Raw genomic sequence first — 23,283 nt, 5'->3', positions numbered from 1 at the left:
TTTTATTTCTTTATTTTATTCTAAACGCCCTCATGAAAATGAATCTCAAGGGAGCATTTGCTGACACAGATGACCTTTGATAATAAATTTAATTTGACTTGACTTTGTCCGAGAGAGTGAAAACTATTCCATGGTTACCTTCCTCTTCAGTTCAAGAACAGATTCTTTCCCCTACTTATTCATTTTCACAGTATGAGGAAAGCTAGCGATGCCTGCATTTATTGTCCATTGTTAATTGCACTTGAGAATCACCTTCATGAACTCTTCCTCACGATGCAATTTCCACAGTGCTGTTTGGTGAAGATTTAAACCCAGTAAAAATGAAGCACTTCAGCCCTGGTCTTTCTGTTATTATTTCTGTTTTGCATCATTTTTAATCTAACTGTTTAATATACATATTCTTTCTGTAATTGACTTAATTACTTTCTATATTATGTATTGCATTGTACTGCTGTGCTAAGTTAACAAACTTCATGACAAATGCCAGTGATATTAAACCCATTTCAAATTCTTTCTGGAGTACCTAGGCCATGCATTAAGGTTTGTAAGGTGATGCTGGAGTAGAGGATAACTACTTTGCATTTTGTAGGTATTTGTGATTTAACACTGCGGAGTGTGTTGTAGGGGTGAAATTAGGGAATTGCTTCAACAAGAACTATGCATTATTTATTCCTCAAGTGCTATCAGAAATAGACGCTATCTGCATCTTTTAATAGCAATGTTCTTTGTGCAATGACTGACAAGGCATAACTCTTTTCCTTTGCAGACAAATCGATCTGTTTCAATTAATAATATAAGGCTACACAATGGAAGAACATATGAAAGCATCCTGACACTGAAGAACATTCAGCTCAGTGACAAAGGAAGCTATGTGTGCAAAGTCCGTAATAAAAATATATCAGAAAGCAAGACAAGAGTAATTGTCATTGGTAAGTAACTGTAAATCCTACAACTACATTTAAGTTGTATACCTTGGAAAAAATTTTGAATAATAGGGTTTCAGTGAATAACACAGATCTGGCTTGTTGATTGTACAAGAAAACAACAAGGAACATAAACCATTTTATGCTCTGACTCTGCTTTTAAAATGTCCAATAGCCTTCAGCTTCTAAGAACTCTTTGGTAAACTTTGCCTTTCATCATTTTGGATGGTTTTCAATTCATTTTGATTAGGTCAACAAGAAGAAGTAAAGACATCTTGGAGAGAAGCCATTTTTTTACTGTTATGTATCCCGTAACTGGATAACTTACCAGCAAAGATAGAGAGGTCCTTTGGAGTCTGATGGCACTATTTTCAAACGTTTTTATTTAAAAAGGGGCACAAAAGTAAGGTTAATACAAACATTCAGATAATGCATGTTGTCAATACTCAATCTAAAGCGCGGGTATAGTAATAATCATCATTAAGAAATAAGCTCTACTGTTGTCTAGGGGATAATATATTGTCCATTGGAAATATAAAAGTCACTCAGAAGTCTGCAGGCTTCAGCCTTTTGGGAATCGCTGGGTTTCACGTGTTGCGAAAGAGAGAGAGAGATTGGTGAGAAAAGGAAAAACTTGCCGGGTCTTTATGAAGCATCAGTTGAATCAGGGGAGCGGGCTCCCCCCCCCCCCCCGATGTTAGTTAAAAGCGGTTTTCCGTGATTCCAGCCACAGATTCCAAGCCAGGAATCTAACGCACGTGGCTTCCCGCTACGACGGGATCGCTATCGTGTCTTCTTGGTGCGTCTGAAGGGGCTGTCCCCCCCACCCCAGACCCTCCTTTATACTTCCTCACGGGGTCGCAGGTGTCAATCAGGTTGGGATGATGCAATCTCTCTCTCAACCAGCCCACCTTGCCCGAGGGCTTTTCATGTGGTCTCCATGAGACAATAGTCAATGTCGCCTTATTTTGCCTCCCGGTGGAACGCGGTATTCGGCACGTCTGTCTCTCTCCCATTTCCTGTGTCCATTCGGCACGTCTTTCTCTCTCCCACTTCCTGGGTCTACTGACCCCACCTCAACTAGTGCTCTTGCGATTCTCACGAAGGAGGGGGCTGGGATCATAACATTACTAATCAGGGAAAAGAGGTTAGACTGTGCAGGCACAGAGCGCCAAAGGTTTAAAAAGGAGAGGAATTTTTCAACAGTCTTTTTAAATCAAAGCAAGAGGCTGAGAGTGAAGAAGTAAAGGCATCTCGGAGAGAAGCCTTTTTTTTACTGATCAGGGAAAAGAGGCTGGACTGCGCAGGCCCGTGACATAAAGCACCAAAGGTTTAAAAAAAAGACTGTCATATTCAGCGGCCACTGTTGGAGTGGACTGAGTCAGACTGGGACAGCTTTGGCTCAATGGGCTTCAGCATGAACAGGCAGAGGCGAGGGTAGGTTCCAGTAAGTTTTGTTTTGTTCGTTTAGAATAGAGAGAATGCCAGGCAGGATGTTGGAATGCTCCTCTTGCAGCATGTGGAAAGTCAGGGAGACCTGTGGTGTCCCTGACAACGACATCTGCAAGAAGTGCATCCAGCTGCAGCTCCTAATAAACCGCGTTAGGGAACTGCAGCAGGAGCTGGATGACCTCCGGATCATTCGGGAGAATGAGAAGTTTATAGATAGTAGTTTCATGAAGGTAGTTACACCAAAGGAGCAGCGCACAGGTAATTGGGTTACCATCAGGCAAGGGAAGGGGAAAGGGCAGGCAGAGCAGGGCTCCCCTGTGGCCATTCCCCTCCAGAACAGGTATACCGATTTGGATACTGTTGGGGGGGATGGCTTATTTGGGACAAGCTGGGGAAGCCAGATCTCTGGCACTGAGTCTGGTTCTGCAGTGCAGAAGGGAGGGGGGAAGAAGAGGAGAGCAGTAGTGATAGGGGACTCGATAATTAGAGGTACAGACAGGAGGTTCTGTGGTCGTGACAGAGACTCCCGGATGGATTGTTACCTCCCGGGTGCCAGGGTGAGGGATGTCTCTGATCGCGTGCACAGCATTCTGAAGTGGGAGGATGAGCAGCCAGATGTCATGGTACACATCGGTACCAATGATGTAGGAAGAAAGAGTGAGGAGGTCCTGAAGAGTGAGTATAGAGAGCTTGGTAGGAAGCTAAAAAGTAGGACCTCGAGGGTGGTAATCTCAGGATTGCTACCTGTGCCACGTGCCAGTGAGGGTAATAGGATGCTCTGGAAGATGAACACGTGGCTGAGGAACTGGTGCAGGGGCAGGGTTTCAGATTTCAGGATCATTGGGACCTCGTCTGGGGCAGGTGAGACCTGTACAAGAGAGATGGGTTACACTTGAACTACAAGGGGTGGGGGTGAAAATAAATGATATTAAAGGTTCATGCGAAGTCACAAATAGAAGGGTCGTGTGTGGTGGTAATAATCTGAGGTGTGTCTATTTCAATGTGAGGAGTATTGTGGGAAAGGCTGATGAGCTGAGGGCATGGTTTGACACATGGAATTATGACATTGTAGCCATTTGGCTACAGGAGGGGCAGGACTGGCAGCTTAATGTTCCAGGGTTCCGATGTTTCAGACGTGATAGAGGCAGAAGGATGAAGGGTGGGTGGGGTGGCATTGCTAGTCAGGGAAAATGTTACAGCAGTACTCAGGCAGGACAGATTAGAGGGCTTGTCTACCGAGGCCATATGGGTGGAGCTGAGAAACAGGAAAGGTATGACCACATTAATGGGGTTGTATTATAGACCACCCAATAGTCAGCGAGAATTGGAGGAGCAAATCTGCAGAGAGATAGCAGACAACTGCAGGAAACATAAACAGGTAAGAGCAAGAAGCCGAATCTAAGGAGAAGAGGGGTCACCGTTCTGGATGGAGGAGTGAAGTCAGGGAAGATCTTGAAAAGAAGGAGGCGAACTTCAAAATCATTGTGATGCCAGCTGAGAACCAACATAAGACTGTAGACCAGAGGTGATGAGGACATGTTGTGAGCTGTATCACAGACAACAGAATTACACAAGTGGGAATAAGTGCTTTCTATGTCAGAGGACTACGTAGCTGAAAACCCATCACATTACTGAGTGGGATGTTTTGTTGCAAACAGTCTGATTCAGCCTCGCGCAGTCGGCAGGCAACGAGCAGGGCGGGGAACTACAGACAGATTTAATGCCATAGATCAGAAAAGCAACAGCCTGGAGATTGCAACATTTGCACACAGCTTTTGTCTGCGATGTTGTTGAATTTTATCAAAATTCCTTTTGTGCCTAACTCTTTTAATTAGATATGAATTCTTCATGTGTACGACACATATACATACAGAAGCTCCTGGGGATGTAGAAGAGGGAAAAATATGCAACATGTACTGTATACTAATTCACTTGTATAAAATTTTATCTGAACAAATAGGAACGCCTATGCCACGAGCCTAAGTAAAGAACATGTCTCATGTCTCTGTGGTGGCACTGTCACCGTATGTGGCATTCAATTTTGGTTGCCTCTGCCATACTACTCCCTTGATTCTCATTCCTCTTCCCTGTGCTTTGCAGGACAGAGATGAGAAAATGAATATTTGGCAAACATGCAGTGCTTGACTATTACTGGCTGCTTGAATAATAAAGTATTCGATTCTCCAGCATTTTTAATCCTTAACTTTGGGTGCGTTGGACATTGTTTTGTTCATAATACATCCTAAGAATCTGCTGTGACGTAGCAGTTTTTAATATTTGAACCATTAAAATGGTCAGCTTGCCTCCTTAGATCAGAACCAACCTTTGGGATATTGGCAGAATCAGAATTCATGGATTGATTACTTGGGAAAAGAAATAAGAAATACCTATCAGAAAATAGCGAACCTTTGCCTTTTTGCTTCCTGCAGAATATCACTCAACCCACACTTAGCAATTCTTCATAAACACAAGAGATTCTACAGATGCTGGAACTCCAAAGTAACAACTATCACACTCCTCAGGTCAGACAGCACCTATGGAGAGTAATAAACAGTCACCAATTCTGGCTGAGGCGCTTCATCAGGATTTCAATTCTTCATTTTAATTCTAGCAGTTCTTCATGGGGTTTCTCATGACGAATTGGGAATATGAACCATGAGTTGTAGGTTGCCCATCCGGCAAGAGGCTGCGTGTAGAAAACAGCAGTAATACAGAACTTAAAGTTGGTTTAACCTGCACACATCACCATGCATATTGACATTAGAAAAAATCAGGAATGGTTTGGTCAACATTTCAATCCTTATGCTGTTTTTAATGAAATATGTAAACTTTTTAAAAATTGTGAAAACAGTAAAGTGTAGAATATTTTCAAACTGATGAAAAGCTAGACTTTCTATGAAAGTAGTTCAATTTTCCAGGAAAATCTTTTTGAACGAATACTCTGAAGTATGGACATTAGTGTGTAACTGTTTTTATTTGGCACTATGCTTCAACTATTCAACCTGTTACTGGCCTCAGTGGTCTCCTTATAGCTTCCTCTCATTTTTGTATTTGCAGAGAGCCCTTACATTGAAGCAGAGTTCAAAAAAAGGAGTCCTTTGTGTGTAAAAGCTGATCACAGACCCAGAAAACTACCTGTGAAAGTCAATGCATTCCCACTTCCAGAAGTATCCTGGTAAAGTTCATTATTCTATTTACTTCACAGATCCTGATTGTTGATAAATAATAATTTAAGTATTTGCCTTTGGTTAACTTTACTGATTTTCTTTCAAGTTTTCTGAAGAAGGTATACCGGTCATCAATAATCCCATGATAATTTTTCCCAAATGTGTTTTTCTTAATGTATTCCCTGGGGGTTTCTCATGTTAGATGGGTCCCACTAATCACTGTTTCATCTGTAAATTGCTTACCCTTTTTTTGCGACTGAAGTGAAGAGTGATTCACAAAAATTGCAAGGTTAATTTTAATGAGTTAATGAGTTCACTCAAAGCAGCCAGGTTAATCCTTTAGTAAAACCCAGAATTTCTACACATTCATCACTCCATTAAGTGCCACTTCTCCCAAATGATCCTATGCTAAAACTAATTGTGGATTTAAATACAAAAAGACTAGAAAAATTCTTGAAGCAATGTGAACAAGATGTGTTTATCAAGTGCAAATATATTTTTTCAGATGAAGATTAGTACAACTACTTCTGAAAAACAAATCTATTTTCCAAATTTCCCAAATTCTGGAGTTTTAATTTCATAATGCAATCCTCCATGTGAAATGTTATCAAATTCTTTTTAAAATCTAGATATATTTCATCCTCTGGTTCCCCTTTATCTAACCTGAGGCTACATCAAAAGGCATTCTTTTGGAGACCTGCAGGCACCAGATGTTTTCATTTAATTAGATCTGTCATTTTTTTCATAAAAATGTTGTTGACTATGCCTAACTGTGTTATATTATTCCTGGTGACCTGATAACTTTTACATTATAATGTAACACAGCATTTTGAGAAAGCTGATGACAATTAACTAGTTATTATCTCTTATTTTCATTCTTTATCAAGTGTGTTATTTTTGCTAACTTTCAATACATCGGAACAAATAGAGAATCTGGAGAATTTTAAAAGGTCGCCACTAATGCATTTCCTTTTTTAACCCTGTAACATGGCTAAACAGACATGTCATAGGATACAAAGGCAATGCATTACTAAAAGTAAGCTCATCACAATTGTCTGACCGGTGCTCTGTTCCCCATGACTGCTGGCATATTTATCGTATTTCTGTTTAATAGCTACAATATTTACTCTATTCTCACGTTCCTATTCCACTAAGGTAATGACAACAGAAAATTCTAGAATATTTATCAGGTCATGCAGCTGTGGCAGAAACAGAAACAAAGTTAGTACTTTATAGGTTAATAACAATATTACAATTTTCCATTTGCAATCTTGTTCCATGACTTGCATTCTGAGGCTTGCTATGTTCATGCTCAAAGTTCGCCACCAACAACTCCATGTCCTACAAAAAAGCAAAAAGGTAATTCCATGTGGAATTAGAGACACAATGAAGCACAGCAGATATGGTAGAGTTTGTATGCCATTACTTCCTATAAGCAGCTGGCATTGCTTCACTCCCCAATGAGCTCAATGCTTTTTTATAGGAGAACAGCACAACACCTGTGCAAATCCCAACATCATCCAGCAATTCTGTGATCCCTTTCTCAGAGGCTTTTATCAGAATATCCCTCAAGAGGGAGAATCTTTGCAAGGCATCAGCTCCCAATGTGTAGCTGGCCATGTACAGAAAACCTGTGCTGACAATTGGCTGGAGTGTTCAAGAACATTTTCAACTTCTCACTGCTGCGGGCTGAGAGTCCCACCTGCTTCATTCCAGTGCCCAAGCGCAGGATGGGCTGCCTTAATAATTCACACATTTGCACACAGATCTACCATAATCAAGTGCTTCAAGAGGTCGGTGATGACCAGAATTAACTTCAGCCTGAGTAAGGACATGGGCCCTCTACAATTTGCCCACTGCCACAAGTCTGCGTGGCTCTCCACTCTGCTTTGGAGCGCCAGGCACTTTTTGCACTATTTCGTTATTTTGTAATTTATAGTAATTTTACATCTTTGCATTGTACTGCTGCTGCAAAACAACAAATGTCACTACACATGTCAATAATAATAAACTAGATTCTGAAGAAACACCATTGATTTAAAACTAGACTTTTTAGTGACCTGACCACAGCTCAAAAAAACATTAATGGGCTCTCCAATTTCAAACAGGGAGGGTACTATTCCCATGCAAGTGAATAAAAATCTTTCAGACCTCTCATCATTCCAGTTAAACTACTGCACAGGACTTCTGCTGCTTTTCCAAGGCCAAAGAAGTCATTTTCATACAACTGATTAGCATAGCTTTAGAAACACAAATGAACTCCTAGGTGTGACCTTTAATCATATTACCACTTAGAGCCAGAATTGCTCATTGTGGATCATTTTGCTTAAGAAAGAAAGTACACAGTCATAGTGCTTCACTGTTTGGTGATTGTTGTATGTAAATTAGCAGTTAGTATATTCTTATATAGCAGGGGTGTCAAACTCATTTTAGGTCACGGGCTGGATTGAGAAAAATGCGATTTCATGCAGGCCGGATCAGTTGTGCATGTGCGATTGTACGCGCGCGTGCTCCCACAGCTTTCGTTGCCTTCATTTTTTCAACCTGCTCTCATGTGTCTCAGTCTCTGCTATATCTAAAATTGTTTCACTTTACGAATTTCATTTTTTATGAAGCAGATTACCTAGCAAGCATTCTTTTTATGATTGGTATTAACTTACAGACGTAGGTTACAAGAAAGTAGGCAACGAGAAAGAAACAATGCTATTTCGGCTAAGATTGTTTTGGGAGCCATACCTTTTCCATTAATAAACCGTTTGAAAACAAGCATTAGCAAACACAAATGTAGACCTAACATAGGGGTGTCAAACTCAAATACACAGTGGGCCAAAATTTAAAAATCGGTACAAGTTGAGAGCCAGACTGGTTCAGCATTTATTGCAAAACTTATTGAAATGAATTTATTACACATATTAACCTGGAACTAACAAAGTTTAGGTTATTGCCTACAAAAACAACATTGAACATTAAATAAATAAAAAATCAGTTGCATTTATTTCTTATGGCTTTATCTGCAGATTTTCTGGAGTAATTTCTAATGAAAACATTTTTCCACAGGTCAACACTCTGTGATTCACACTAGTCTAAGCCAGATACTTGGCATCTCATCTTGGATGCAAGTTCATCAATGTTTGGAGTCAGGCTCTGAGCTGAGGAAATCCTCAGAATTGAGTGAAGGTGTTCATCAGAAAGACGACTCCTGTGTGATGTTCTGTTTATCTTCATCAAAGAGAACAGTTGCTCACACAGATATGTGCTGCCAAACATAGAGAGCATTTGAGCAGCTTGGGTACGCAGCTGGGGCATTGTGTCGGGAATGAAACATAGAAACTGTGCAGCGCCCACCGAGTCACACTTTGCCTTGAGTGTGTCACTACATTGGAGTTCAATCAGCTCCATTTGTCTGTTGGTTGGTGCGCTTTCCACGTCAGCTGCAAATGGATTACTGAGCAGTTCAAACCTGCTTTTTTGGGCTTCAAAGTCGGCAAGTCGCCGTGTGAAGTCGGCACCAAGTATGCTAAGTTTTTCAGCAAACTTTGCATGTGGGAACACTGCGGTAGAAACTTGCTCTTTCATAGTTTGGCAACACGGAAAATGGCTCAAGTTTTCTTGCTGCATCTGCGTCACCCACAGGCACAGCTTGGTTTTAAAAGCCCTCACTGCAGCGTACATGTCTGTGATCACACGACCTCGCCCCTAAAGCTGCAGGTTGAGCGCATTGAGATGGCTCGTGATGTCACACAGAAACGCCATTTCACAAAGCAACTTTTTATCCCGGAGCCCTGTTGTGTCTTTCCCTTTGCTTTCCATGAACTGACAGATCTCCTCACGCAACTCGAAACATCTTTTCAGCTCTTTTCTTTGGCTTAACCATCGCACCTCTGTGTGATAGGGCAAATCATTATATTCTGAACCCAACTCCTCCAGAAACGACTTGAACTCGCGGTGATTTAAACCTTTGGCTCTTATGAAGTTAACTGCTCGTGTTATGGTGCTCATTATATGTTCCATTTTCAAGGCTTTGCCACACAACGATTCCTGGTGTATGATGCAGTGATAAGCTGTCAGCTCACCTGCGCCATTTTCCTCCCGCATCTTCTGCCGGATCCTGCCCACCAATCCACTCTTTTGACCGCACATCGCGGACTTCTGTTTCTTGTCCAGATGCTTGTATTTGTCGTGGTGTTTCGTTTCATAGTGTCGTCTTACGTTATATTCTTTAATTACAGCCACACCATCTCCGCACACAAGACAAGCAGGTTTGCCCTTTATATCTGCGAACATATATTCTGCCTCCCACCTGCCTTGAAAACCCCTGTTTTCAAAGTCCACCTTTCGTTCAGCCATTTTTGGGGTGAGGGATAGCTGAAAGTTGACCACACGTGACTAGCGCCATAAGGATGCTGATGAGAGCGTAAGGCAAGCGCGAGCAATGCACTGGCAGTGCATTGTGGGATTTGTAGTATTAGTGGTGCATGCAATATACCGGCGGGCCAGCTCTAATAGAAAAAAAATTATTCATTAATGATATTCAGGAAATAAACCAGGGAAACCGAATAAACACTAAAAACCCTGAAAACCTGGTACCTGAATAAACTCAGCATTAGCCATATCATACGCCATAGGTACTTCGATTACTGGGGCCAGCTTTAATAGTAATTAGATATTATCTCGCGGGCCAAAGATAATTCCACCGCAGGCCGGATTTGGCCTGCGGGCCTTGAGTTTGACGTATATGTTATATAGAGTGAAGTATTACCAAGAAGCTCTCTGTACAGCTTCTAAGCCTTTCAGTTCTTGACACTCACTCAACTAAAGTTCCCTGAAAGTGCAAATCTGTACACCAGAGTGAGATTCAAGCAACCATGTGAATTTCTGTCATCCACAGACATCCTTAAACTAATAACCAAGACAATTTCCTCCTAAAAGTATTGGTTTTTGACTGGGTCTTTTTCTCTGGTATCCAGAAACTTCTGTCTCTTCACCTGATGAGTACTTTTGTTTAAACTGAGCCCCAATGGTGATTGTTAACTGGCCATTTGACAGTGGAAACACTGTGGTTGAGAGCAGGCCTATCTTCCACGACACTCACACTGGTGGGCTTTCCATCATTAAAAAAGTAGCTATGAATGGAGCTATGAATGCTAATTTTCTATTCCTTCAAACAATGAAGAAAGTAGTCCTGGAAAACAAGAGCAAAAAGTATCATTTTCCCCCTAAAAGGTACAATCCTCTTAAAATAGATTTCTGCAAAGCAGGATTTTATGATTCAGTGATAAGTAATACTTAAAAAATGCAAGGAAATTGCAATTTGAGTATAGCTTTTTAACTCCAAGCAGATTAATAAAGCAGTGTCAGTTAATCATAAATGTTAAGAGAACACATCACAACCTAAATTTCTGAGAATTTCTTTTAAAGAATTAGTCACCATTTACAGTTATCTTTACTCAATCCATTCAGTCATGTTGTCAATTATGTAATAAAGAATGGTCAATTCCAAGAAGATTTTAAAAATATTTATTTTCAACAATTAAATAGCAGTATTGTACATTCTCTTTATTAGGTACACCTGTACACTTGTTAATGACTTTTTGACAGAAAGACCCCAGTCAGTCCAAGATGGCTGGCAGCAACAGCTCAAGCTCCATTGCCCCCTTCCCCACCAAACTGGGTGTGCTCAGTCTGCTGCTGACTTGTGACTATGCTGCCAGATTGAGATCAAATAGGATCATCAAGTTCACTGATTGGCCTTATCAGCAGCAATGGTGAGTTGGCATACAGAGAGGAGGTAAAGTGACTTGTCAAATGGTGCAAGAGCAACAGCCTGAGTTTCAAAACAGACAAGGCAAAAGAGATGATTGTGGACTTCACGAACGCACATGGCAACACTCTCCATTGCACATCAATGGCTCTGCCATGGAAATAGTGAAGATCTCAAAGTTTCTTGGTTTGCACATAACAGACAATCTAACTTGGACCCACAACATCTCTGCACTAGTCAGAAAAGCACAGCAGTGTCTATGTTTTCAGAAGATACTGAGGCATGCAAAGCTTCCCATCCCCATTCTAACAAATTTCTACAAGAGCTCTATAAAGAGTGAATTGTGAGGGTGTATCATTGTGTTATACAGAAACTGCAAGGCATCAGACTGCAGGACCGTACAGAAGACAGTAAAAACTGACAAGAGGATTATTGGGTTCCACCCACCTATTTGTGACATGTGACCTTTTAACAGTTATGACTTAACTAGTACTGCTTTATTAAGCGATTTTAATTCCAGTATTCTGCTTGGAGTTAAGAAGCTATATTCAAATTGTAATTCACTTACATTATTTAAAAAACAAAGAGTCCAAAGCATTGTTGAGCATCCCTACCAACGATCCCACAATTTTTTTGACCCACTGCCATCAGAAAGGAGGTACGGGAGCACCAAAACTAACACTGGCTAACAACTTCTTTCCTCAGGCTGAAACTAATGAATGCCCAACCGCCACTAAGGTCTCATCACTTAGACAGTGAGCTGATTACTTAACTATTTATCTTTGCTGTGCTTTATGACATGCATTTTGAAGTATGTTTTTTTAAATTAATTAATAGTATGATATTCTGGTTTATGTACAGTGTGTGATATATGTTGTGTGGGTGCACCATAGTCTGGAGGAATTTAAGTTTCATTTGATTGTATATATGTAGTCAGATGACTATAAACTTGAACTAATGCAAATATCTAATCAACAAATCATGTGGCAGAAACTCAGTTCGTAAAAGCATGCAGACATGGTCGAGAGGTTCACTGCTTCAGACCAAACATCAGAGTGGGGAAACAAGTGACCTTAACCTTGGAATGATTGTTGGTTCGAGATAGGGTATTTGAGTATCTCAGAAAGTGCTGATCTCCTGGGATTATCATGCACAACAGTCTCTAGAGTTTACTGGGAATGATACGATATACAAAAAAAAAACATTCATTGAGAGGCAGTTCTCTGAGCTAATGAGATAGGTCAGAGGAGGATAGCAAGACTGGTTCAAGCTGACAGGAAGGTGACAATAAATCAAATAATCATAAATTATAACAGCGGTGTGTAGAGGAGCATCTCTGAATGCACAACATGCCGATCCTTGAAGTGGATGGACTACAGCAACAGAAGACCACACTGGGTGTGGTCCTATACCTAATAAAGTGGCCACTGAGTGTATAGCTACATGTGACAATAATGCGTCAACTTGCCAATTATTTACCCATAAACAACCTGCTGATGGAACTCAGTAAGTTGAGCAACATCTGTGAGAGGAAAGGATGCGTCAACGTTTTGGGTCAAAAAGTGCCAGAATTAAATATTTCTTGAAATTACATGTCAGCTTAATTTAGATATTTCAGACCTATTGGCAATCCATAGGACTGACTCAGAATGACTAAAACATCCCATTTGAACATTATCACTTGTTCATTTGTAGAAACTTGTTCTGGTCATGTTGCTGCTGCGTTCCCCTGAATTTTAATGGTGACTATACTTCAAAAAGGATGCTAGTTGCTGTAAAGCACTTTGGGATGTGTTGAAAGGGCCTACAACCTCACCATTGTTAGTACTACTAAATATGCCAAGTTGCTGATAGATCATTAACTTTCAAATCAACTATCAGGAAAACCATTAGTAAATCATCTCAAATGACTCGAAGTCCAGCTTTCCTTTAGCGTAAAAATCAAAACAAAATGCTGGAGTTCTGAAATAAAACCAGAAATTTCTGGAAATGCTGTGGCACAGCAGGATAGTGGTTAGCATAATGCTGTTATGGTGACCCAGGTTAATTTCCACCGTTGCCCATAAGGAGCATGTACTGTATATTCTTACCATGCATTTCTTCTGGGTGTTCCAGTTTCCTCCCTAATTCCGAAGACGATGGTTAGGGTTGGTAAATCCTGGGCACGCTACGTTGGTGCCAGAAGCATGGCCACACTTGCATGCTGCTCTCAGCTCATCCTTGGATTGTGTTGGTTGCTGACTCAAGCAATCAATTTCCCTGTATGCTTCAATGTTTCAATGTTCATGTGACAAATAAAGCTGATCTCCAATGTCTTTAACGCTTCATCTGTGGGATGACAAACAGAGTCAATATTTAAGATGGAAGATATCCCCATCAGAATATCAGAACATCAACAGTACCAGACGAGTTATACCCCAGGCTACTGTGGGAGGAGGTGATTGCTGAGCCTCTGGCAATGATAGAACCATAGAACCATAGAACATTACAGCACAGAAACAGGCCTTTTGGCCCTTCTTGGCTGTGCCGAACCATTTTTCTGCCTAGTCCCACTGACCTGCACCTGGGCCATATCCCTCCAAACCCCTCTCATCCATATACCTGTCCAAGTTTTTCTTAAATGTCAAAAGTGAGCCCACATTCACCACTTCATCTGGCAGCCCATTCCACACTCCCACCACTCTCTGCATGAAGAAGCCCCCCTTAATGTTCCCTTTAAAATTTTCCCTTAACCTATGACCTCTGAATCTTTGCATCATCAATGTGTATGGGAGAAGTTCCGGAGGAGTGGAGGGTTGCAGATGTTGTTCCCTTATTCAAGAAAGTGAGGTAGAGATAGCCCAGGAAATTATAGACCAGTCGTTGGTAAATTGATGGAGAAGATCCTGAGAGGCAGGATTTATGAACATTTGGAGAGGCATAATATGATTAGGAATAATCAGCATGGCTTTGCAAAAGCTAGGTCGTGCCTTACAAGCCTGATTGAACTTTTTGAGGATGTGACTAAACACATTGATAAAGGTAGAGCAGTAGATGTACAGGTGCTCCCCCACCCTTACGAATGTTCGCTTTACGCCACTTCGCTTTCACAAAAGACCTACATTAGTAACTTGTTTTCACATTACAAAGAGGATTTTTGATATTATGAAAATTTTTCCCATATAAGTTAATGGTTCTTTGCTTTATGCTATTTCGGCTTAAGAAAGGTTTCATAGGAACACTCTACCTTTGTAAAGGGGGGGCATGTGTAATGTATATGGATTTCAGCAAGGCATTTGATAAAGTATGCCATGCAAGGTTTATTGAGAAAATGGGATCCAACAGGACCTTGCTTTGCGGATCCTGAATTGGCTTGCCCACAGAAGGCAAAGCATGGTTGTAAGCAGGTCATATTCTCCATGGAGGTCCACCAGAGGACTACTGGTATGCCGTAGGTTTCTGTTCTGGGACCCCTTCTCTTTGTGATGTTTATAAATAACCTAGATGAAAAAGTGGAGGGATGGGTTAGTAAATTTGCTTATGGTACAAAGGTTGGAGGTGTTGTGGATAGTGTGGAGGGCTGTCAGAGGTTACAGCGGGACATCAATAGGATGCAAAACTGGGCTGAGAAGTGGCAGATGGAGTTCAACCCAGATAAGTGTGAAGTGGTTCATTTTGGTAGGTCAAGTATAATGGCGGAATATAGTATTAATGGTAAGACTCTTGGCAGTGTGGAGGATCAAAGGGATCTTGGGGTCCGAGTCCATAGGCCACTCAAAGTTACTGTGCAGGTTGACTCAGTGGTTACGAAGGCATATGGTGCATTGACCTTCATCAACCATGGGATTGAGTTTAAGAGCCCAAATGTGATTTTACAGCTATATAGGACCCTGGTCTGACCCCACTTGAAGTACTGTGCTCATTTCTGGTCACCTAACTGCAGGAAGGATGTGGAAACTATATAAAGGGTGCAGAGGAGATTTACAAGGATGTTGCCTGGATTGGAGAGCATGCCTTATGAGAATAGGTTGAGTGAACTTGGCCTTTTCTCCTTGGAGCGACGGAGGATGAGAGGTGACCTGATAGATGTGTATAAGATGATGAGAGGCATTGATTGTGTGGATAGTCAGAGGCTTTTTCCCAGGGCTGAAATGGTTAAAACAAGGGGGCTGGTGGTGTAGTGGCATCAGCACCAGACTTCAGAGCGAAGGCTCCCGAGTTCGAATCCAGACAGCTCCAAAAAGCCTAGAGAGGGATGGGCTCCACCAGGTTTCAATGCCCAAGACACACCGTTTGATGAGCAATCACCAAAAAGATTGATGCAAAAAGTTTGTCGTGACGGCGCCCCGACGACTCCACCAGGAGTTAAAGGCGTACACACACACACACACACACACACACACACACACACACACACACACAGTTTTAAGGTTCTTCGAAGTAGTTACAGAGGAGATGTCAGGGGTAAGTTTTTTACACTGAGAGTGGTGAATACATGGAATGGGCTGCCAGTGACAGTAGTGGAGGCAAATACAATAGGGTCTTTTAAGAGACTCTTGGATATGTACATGGTGTTCAGAAGAATAGAGGGCTATGAGTCATCCTAGGCAATTTCTAAAGTAAGTACATGTTCGGCACAGCACTGTGGGCCGAAGGGCCTGTATTATGCTATAGGTTTTCTATGTTTCTATGTTACCTAGAAAGGGGACGAAAGAAACTTGTTAAGCGGCAGGGAAGAGGGTGTGTTTAATACAATAAACTGGGGTGACAATAGGTATTTATTTGCCAACAATCAATCTACTGGAGGAACACAGCAGATCAAACAATATCTGTGAGAGTAAAGAAATTATTGACATTTTAGTTTTAAATATCTGTAGAACTGGGACTCAACATCTCCCTGAATCAGTAAGTCACAGGTCCAGTTGCTAACCGACCATGGTCAGTAAAGATAGTAACACATCCGGCTGTGTCCTCGGCCCCCTATTCTGCTTCATGACTATGTGGCCCAGTTCTGCTCTAACTCCAACAGCAAGTTTGCAGATGACATGACAGCATCAGATCAAATAGTGATGAGTCAGAGTACAGGAAGGACATAAAGATACTGGTGACATGGTGTCATGACAAAAACATTTCCCTCAATATCAACAAACAAAAGAGCCAGTTGTTGACTTCAGGAAGTTTGTTGTTGCATATATCCCTGTTTAGAGCAATGGTGCTGAGGTCAAAAGGGTTGAGTGCTTCAACTTCCTAAGAGTAAACATCACTAATATCCTGTCCTGGTCCAGTCATGTAATCCTTTGACCCTCACTAACTTTTATGAATGCAAAATAGATAAAGCACAGTTTGTGATGGCATCTACTCTGCCCATGACTGCAAGAAATTGCAGTAAGTTGTATCATAGCTTGTCCTTTCAAACTTCCCCTTCCACCATCCAGGAACTTGGACAGTTGTTCCAGGCGAAGCAGTAATTACCTGGCACTTCATCCGATCTAGATCCACAATTCCTTGAAGGTGGCATCACAGGCCATAAACAGGGTCTTTGGCATATGGGCCATTATAAATCAGGACACTGAGTACAGGAGTAAAGATGTCATGCTGAAGTTGTATAAGACATTGGTCAGGCCATATTTGGAGTATTGTGTGTGTTCTGGTCACCAACCTACAGGAATACATCAATAACCTTGAAAGAGCACAAAGAAATTTTACAGAGATGTTGTGGGGTCTAAAGGACCTGAGCTACAGGAACCAATTGAATAGGAGTACAGGAGAATGAGAGGGATCTTATAGAGGTATATTAAATTATAAGGGGTATAAATAGGGTGAATGTATAAAGGTGCTATCCCTTTACGTTTAATCAGACTGGAACTAGGAATGAAAGCAAATTACTTAAGAGGGGAATTATGTTGATTGGAAGAGGGTGAGTTTGGAGTGAGCTGCCAGTGGAAGTGGTTGATGTAGATTCAGTCGCAACATTTAGAAGTATTTTAGATACGTACATGGATGGGAGGCGAATGGGTGACTGCAATCCTGGTGCAGGTCGATTGGATTAGGGAGGATAACAGTTCAGCACAAACCAGATGAGTCAAAGGGCCTATTTCTGTGCTGTAGTTCACTATGACTTCTTGATTCTAGCGGTCTCTTGTTCAGTGAAGAAGCCATAGATTGGACAACTGCATAGCAAGGGATCTGCATCTAGTCAGCAGTAGTAACACTGAGCTTCCTGTTGCCTGACACTTGAACTTCTCATCCCACTCCTACTCTGACCTGTACTGTCTCAGTGAGACCTCATGCAAGCTTTCCATTTGAATAGGTTGCAGCCTTCTGGACTTAAAACTGAATCCTAAAATTTCAGCTAATTTGATTTATGTCTTTATCAGTTGTCCATTTATCAGCTTGTTCATTGTCTTTTTCTCTTTATTTCCCATCGCAGACAGGCCCAGTCTGACCTACTTGGCATTCAGTGGATGTTCACCTCCCCCACACTCCCTGCAGTTTCTTTAGTCTCGTTGCCAGCTCTGATGAAGCATCTTTCAGCTGAAATATTAACTAGTTTCTCTTCCCACAAATGCAGCCTAACCTGTTGAGTGTTTCTAGCATTTTCTGTTTTATTTCCTCAGTAAGGCATTGAAACATCAGATTAGAATAGAATTAAGATATTTTGATTCAGAAGGATCTGAGCCAATTTAATTGCTTACCTCTTATAGGTGACTGTAACTACAATAAAGATACATTAAGATTGTTGAGGTTTTCTTCGTCAATCTAACTTATATTTTTTTGTAACAGGTACAAAGATGGAAAACTCATTGGACAGAATCAGTCCTGTTATGTCCAAGACCGCTATACATTAAAAATATTGTCTGTATCAGCAAAGGATGAAGGGAACTATACTATTTCATTGAACAACAAGCGACATAACCTGCATAAGAACCTTACCATCACACTACAAGTCTGTGGTAAGTCTATCACTATCCCTTTCATGTCTTCTAGAACATAAACGAAGACATGTTGTATTTCGAAAGCAGAAAATGGTTGAAAAAACATGCTGGTCATTGAAAACACGTTCATGCTCTGAGTACAGAGCTTGCATCAGCACTTCTCATCTAACTGCACCCAAACATTAGCCCAACCTATTATTTAGTTATCAGGTGCTGATGGATCTGTTGTGTACTCACAGCATTTCTGTTCTGATTTCAACATACATAATGATCTGGGTCAGCAGAAGGAGCCTCAAGGGAATGTGTGTAGTCCAAAAAAAATCATCCAAGCTATTTTGATTTTATTAGAAGTAGCAATCATTCCTTTGGAGGTCAGATGCATTTTGCCAAGATATTCAGAACATTCAGTGCAGTTCTTTTGTACCGTGCCAGTCCCTTGCAGTTTGTAAATGATTTATTGCTTGCACATTTCATACGGTTAGTTTTCTCTGCATTCTTGTCAAAGTAATTTTCCTGAAGGACAAAAAACCCATACCAGACATAGTGGGAAAAAAAAACAGCTTTGCTGTTGGTGATAATTGCAAGCAGTGCTTTAACTAGAAATCTGAAGTAAACTTACAGAAACACATTGACCACAAGAACAATTTACTGGCAAGGTTTGGGTGGCTGGAAGGGGGTGGAAGTTTAAAAGAAAGAGATGATTAATTATAGTGCGCTAGATCCTGATCTCTCGGTCATGATTGTGGTGAACTACATATACCTGTCTGGACACGCCCCCCCCCCCCCCCCCCCTCCAGCTGACTGCTCCTGTGGTTCCTCCCACAGACCCCTGTATAAAGGCGATTGGAGGCACTGCTCCTCTCTCAGTCTCCAGGATGTTGTGTGGTGGGCTCTTGCTGCTGACGGTGCTTCCTTCCAGCTAATAAAAGCCTATCTTGACTCACATCTCCGAGAGTTATTAATGGTGCATCACTGATGAAGGGTCTTGACCCAAAACATCAACTGTTTACTCTTTTCCATAGATGCTCCCTGACCTGCTGAGTTCCTCCAGCACTTACTGTGTTTTGCCTTGGATTTCCAGCATCTGCTATTTTCTCATATTTATGATTGTATTTTCTTTCTTTGGAACTGGGAATACGAGAAAGTCAGGATAGGTAGATATAATTATTCCAAAGTTTCGTGGTTTTGCTAAGAATTTTGCTAAGATCATTGAAGTTGTGTATGTAAATCACAACTGCAAGTCAATAATTTAACTTTGGTTTGGTAGGGAAGAGCAGCAGAAACCAGGGAAAAATAGATAATCTGGAGCCCTGAGAAGATTAAATACATTTTAAAAGCTAGGGCCCTGAATTTTGGTACTGACTTTTAGAAAATTGAAATTAAAGCTAATGTTTTCTAGCTGGAAATGTGAATATTCCCTCACTAAGAGCTACAGTTCAAATTTCAGTTAAAAGTAAGTTTATTATGAAAGTACACTTGCAACACCAGATGCAACCCTGAGATTTGTGTTTGTGGCCATTCAGAGTAAATACAAAGAAACATAATAGAATCAGTAAAAAAACTGCACACAACAAGATAGACAAACAATCAATGTGCAAAAGACAACAAACTGTGCAAATACAATAAGAAAACAAACAAATAAAAAGACATAAACAAACAATAAATATTGAGAACATGAGATGAAGTTTACTTGAAAGTGAATCCAAAGGTTGCAGAGACAGTTGAGTGTTAGAGTGAGTGAAGCTGAGTGAAGTTACCCCTCTTGTTGCTCATATCACAGAAGGATATTTGTCTAAGGCAACACAATATGACAGGGAATTCCAAAAGCCACTATGCACCTTGTAATTGATAAGATTGTTAAAGGACAAGTTACTAGAACAAATGTATTTCTGGGCTGGAAGTCCAGCAGATCAAATCACCTGGTCACTATAAAAACTACTGTGTTAGATAGTATGAAGACATTTCATTAGTAGGACAATGATGCCAAGGATCACTTTGCCCACACTGTCACTCATAAAAATAAGCATCAAGGAAAATAGCCTCATCCAAACAAAAAAAAACATTACAATTAACAGTAATTGTTAATTCTTACTTCTCTCAAACAAGACACTAGTTCATTCTTTGTAATGTATTTAAAACTCTAACTATTCTGCTTTCTTTAGACTATTTTTCCTTCAGCCAGGAGTCAGATTGAGGAGCAGATCTCACCCCTTCCCCTCCCACATGTCAGGAAATTATGTATTCAAGACCAAAATATTAGACAAACATATTGTCGAATAAAGAGTCCAACAATTTCACCTCTTCCCTATTTCAGGTGATTTGCTGTTACCTTTTCCACCTTTTAAACTCGTCTTTCATTTCTTAATTTGGGATGCCGTTATCTATTATGTCACCTGTCATTTTGTCTCCTGTCTTCCGCCTTCTCACAGACCACCTTTTATCTTCTCTTGCATTCCTGCCCTCCTTTACCTGCATTTAATTGCTGTTCAGTTTCCAGTATTTTCCATGGAACTAAGTTATGGAATCCCCCTCCCTCTCTCTTTCCGCCACCCTCACCCTTGCCCTCCCCCCCCCCCCCCCAGCCCCCGCACACCCACCCTCTATCTCTCTGATTTTGTTTGGACTGGGCTGGGCATGTGCAGTGACATCAAATAATATAGTTTTTGTTTTGACATCAATTGCACAATGTCCCAAAGCACTTACAGAGCCCAGAGGACATAGACTTCACATACCAAAGTGGCATTTAGCTAGAGGGCTCAGTACTTGGCTTAGGGTTAGTTGAATAACTGGATCTTACCTTGGCTACTGACCTGGAATTCAGAGCAAGCATCTTCCTTCAGCTGGGTTTCTCATGAAGATTTAATTGTTACTGAATAATCACGTCACACCCATTTTTCAGATCCTGATCAATTTCTCCATTTTCTTTCGCATCTTCCTGAACCCTTCCATGACATTCTTCTCCAGTGATTAAGTTGTCCAATTTCTCCCCACGCCCTCCCAATCATCATGATAATGTTCCCCAGGGGACTCACTTGTCACAGGGAGGACATGCAAACTCCACACAAACATCGCCCAAGGTCAGGCTTAAACCCCGATTGCTGGAACTCCAAGTCAGCTGCTCCACTAGGCTGACACTGAGCTGACCTTTGCAGAATGCAAATTTACATACAATAAGTGACCACAATTTAAAACATCATCACTGATAGAAAAATTTTGGAATGTGTTCAAAGGGATCAAAACATGGAACTAAAATCCAAGATCCTCCCTCAATGTTTAGTGATGACCATACAATTCTTATCTCTCACTTCAACATTTTCACTCCTTCATAATTTCTCTCTTCTTCCTTATTGCCATCTGGTCATGGCCTGGTGCCACAAACTGTCAAGGAAATAAGGCTGAATGTTATTAAGAAGACAATGGGGAAAATGGAATACATTCTGCTCATTAATTCTGTGTAATGTACAGGAAACTCGGACTTTTATGCTTCTGATGTGAAACCTAAACCATCAGCTGCCTCCAAACCACTTGTGGATGACAAAAAAATACACAATAAAAAGCAAAAATAGGTGATATTGCAGTGAAGAAGGTTATCAAAAGTTTTGATGAACTAAAATAAGTGAGGCAAGGACTAGCAAATGGCAATCAATCCAGACAAGTGCAAGGTATAGTTTGCAAAGTGGTGTACGTATGCAGTAAATGGTAGGTCTCAGGAGAGTGTTACAGCACAGAAGGACTCAGGAGTAGAAGTGGCATCACACTTGGTGAAAAAGACATTTGGCACACCGCCTTCATTAGTCAGGGCACTGTGTATAGGAGTTAGGACATTATATTGCAAGTGTACAAGACTGCAAGTGCAAAGCAGCACCTGGAGTTCTGGATACAGTTTTAATTACCCTTTTATAAGAAATACATCAAAGAATACAACAAAGATTTAAGAGAATATTGCCGAGACTCGAGGGTCTAAGTTATAGGGTAGGCTTGGGCAGGATAGCACTTTATTTGCTGGAGCTTTGGAGATTGTGGCAGGCCTTCTAGAGGTGTATAAACTTGTGAATGTCAGTGACCTGGTGAATGGACATAGTCATTTTTCCAGGGAAAAGGAACAAAAAACTAGAGGACATAGGTTTAAAGTGAGAAAGGAATGCTTTAATAGGGATCTGAAGGGCAAATATTTCTCTCAGAGGGTAGTGCGTATGCAGAACAACCTGCCAAAGGAACAGGTTGAGCCAGATACAATAACAACATTTGCAAGATATTTGGACATGGATAGGAAAGGGGGAAAAAAAACATGGACAAATGAAACTAGTTTATTTCGACAGTATGGGCCAGTGGGCTGAAGGGACTGTTTCTGTGCTGCAAAATTCTAAATGCAGTGATGAGTTATTCCTGTAAAGCAATTCTTGTTAAGAAGTAAAATCCAATCAGTCTACAAGGACAATGGAAAATGCCGAAAATACTCAGCTGGCCAAGCGAAAGGAAGAATAATCAGATGAAATACAAGGGGAATGTTTGGAAATCGATATGTTGAAACGAGGGGTGCAGATTATAGAGGGCCCTGTGGAAGGATAAAGACCAGGAGAATGGTTATTTCAGATGTTCAACAATCACAGGATTTACTTTTCCTTTCTGACCATTCATCAATACATAGAATTACCATTTATATCTTATATGCATAGCATGCGATTAGCTTGACCAACAGCAAAGCATAACAACCTTTTTTGGAAACCCTCCATATGAAAACAAATAAAACACTGGAAACTGTCAGAAAATCAATACTGAAAGAAAATCACTTACAATGCCTGTTTAAAATGAGAGTTGGTGCAGAATTCCAGTGCATTTCTTGGGTTTAAGACGGGAGCTTTTGCTTTGTTGAGAAGTATTTTAAATAAAGCTGCATCTAATCCCATTTAGTAGCTGATTTGTGGAATCCATCTTGTTTATGCCATAGGGCAAATTCCACAGTATGGGGATACAAACAAGTAACTGCTCTAATGAAAACCTGCATGACAATTGCCTTGTGAAAGCTGCGAATTGTATCTCACATTTAAGCCTTCCACATGCTCCTT

General features: G+C 40.9%; 2 protein-coding genes across 5 annotated transcripts in view; one reads left to right on the top strand and one right to left on the bottom strand.

Moving 5' to 3' along the window:
- The window catches only part of LOC132398030 (general transcription factor II-I repeat domain-containing protein 2-like), a 96,299-nt gene extending 73,152 nt beyond the window's left edge, over positions 1-23,147 (bottom strand). For 2 of the 4 annotated variants that reach the window (XR_009513508.1, XR_009513510.1), the window contains exon 1: positions 13,394-16,333. Coding sequence is in view for 1 of the 4 variants with exons in the window: in XM_059976940.1 (XP_059832923.1) it covers positions 9,239-9,889 (651 nt within the window). In the remaining 3 variants the exon portion in view is untranslated. Of the gene's footprint in view, positions 1-5,556; positions 6,884-9,178; positions 10,042-13,393; positions 16,334-23,011 lie in introns of those variants that run through there. The other 2 variants (XM_059976940.1, XR_009513509.1) reach the window with 2 other exon arrangements.
- The window catches only part of kdrl (kinase insert domain receptor like), a 193,954-nt gene that overhangs the window by 68,756 nt on the left and 101,915 nt on the right, over positions 1-23,283 (top strand). The window contains exons 7-9 of the mRNA XM_059976939.1: positions 767-929; positions 5,433-5,550; positions 18,066-18,235. Of these exons, the coding sequence (XP_059832922.1) occupies positions 767-929; positions 5,433-5,550; positions 18,066-18,235 (451 nt within the window). The remainder of the gene's footprint in view (positions 1-766; positions 930-5,432; positions 5,551-18,065; positions 18,236-23,283) is intronic.

Source organism: Hypanus sabinus, chromosome 8, assembly GCF_030144855.1.
Source record: "Hypanus sabinus isolate sHypSab1 chromosome 8, sHypSab1.hap1, whole genome shotgun sequence".
Taxonomy (NCBI): domain Eukaryota; kingdom Metazoa; phylum Chordata; class Chondrichthyes; order Myliobatiformes; family Dasyatidae; genus Hypanus; species Hypanus sabinus.
This window is presented reverse-complemented; position numbering and strand designations above follow the sequence as displayed.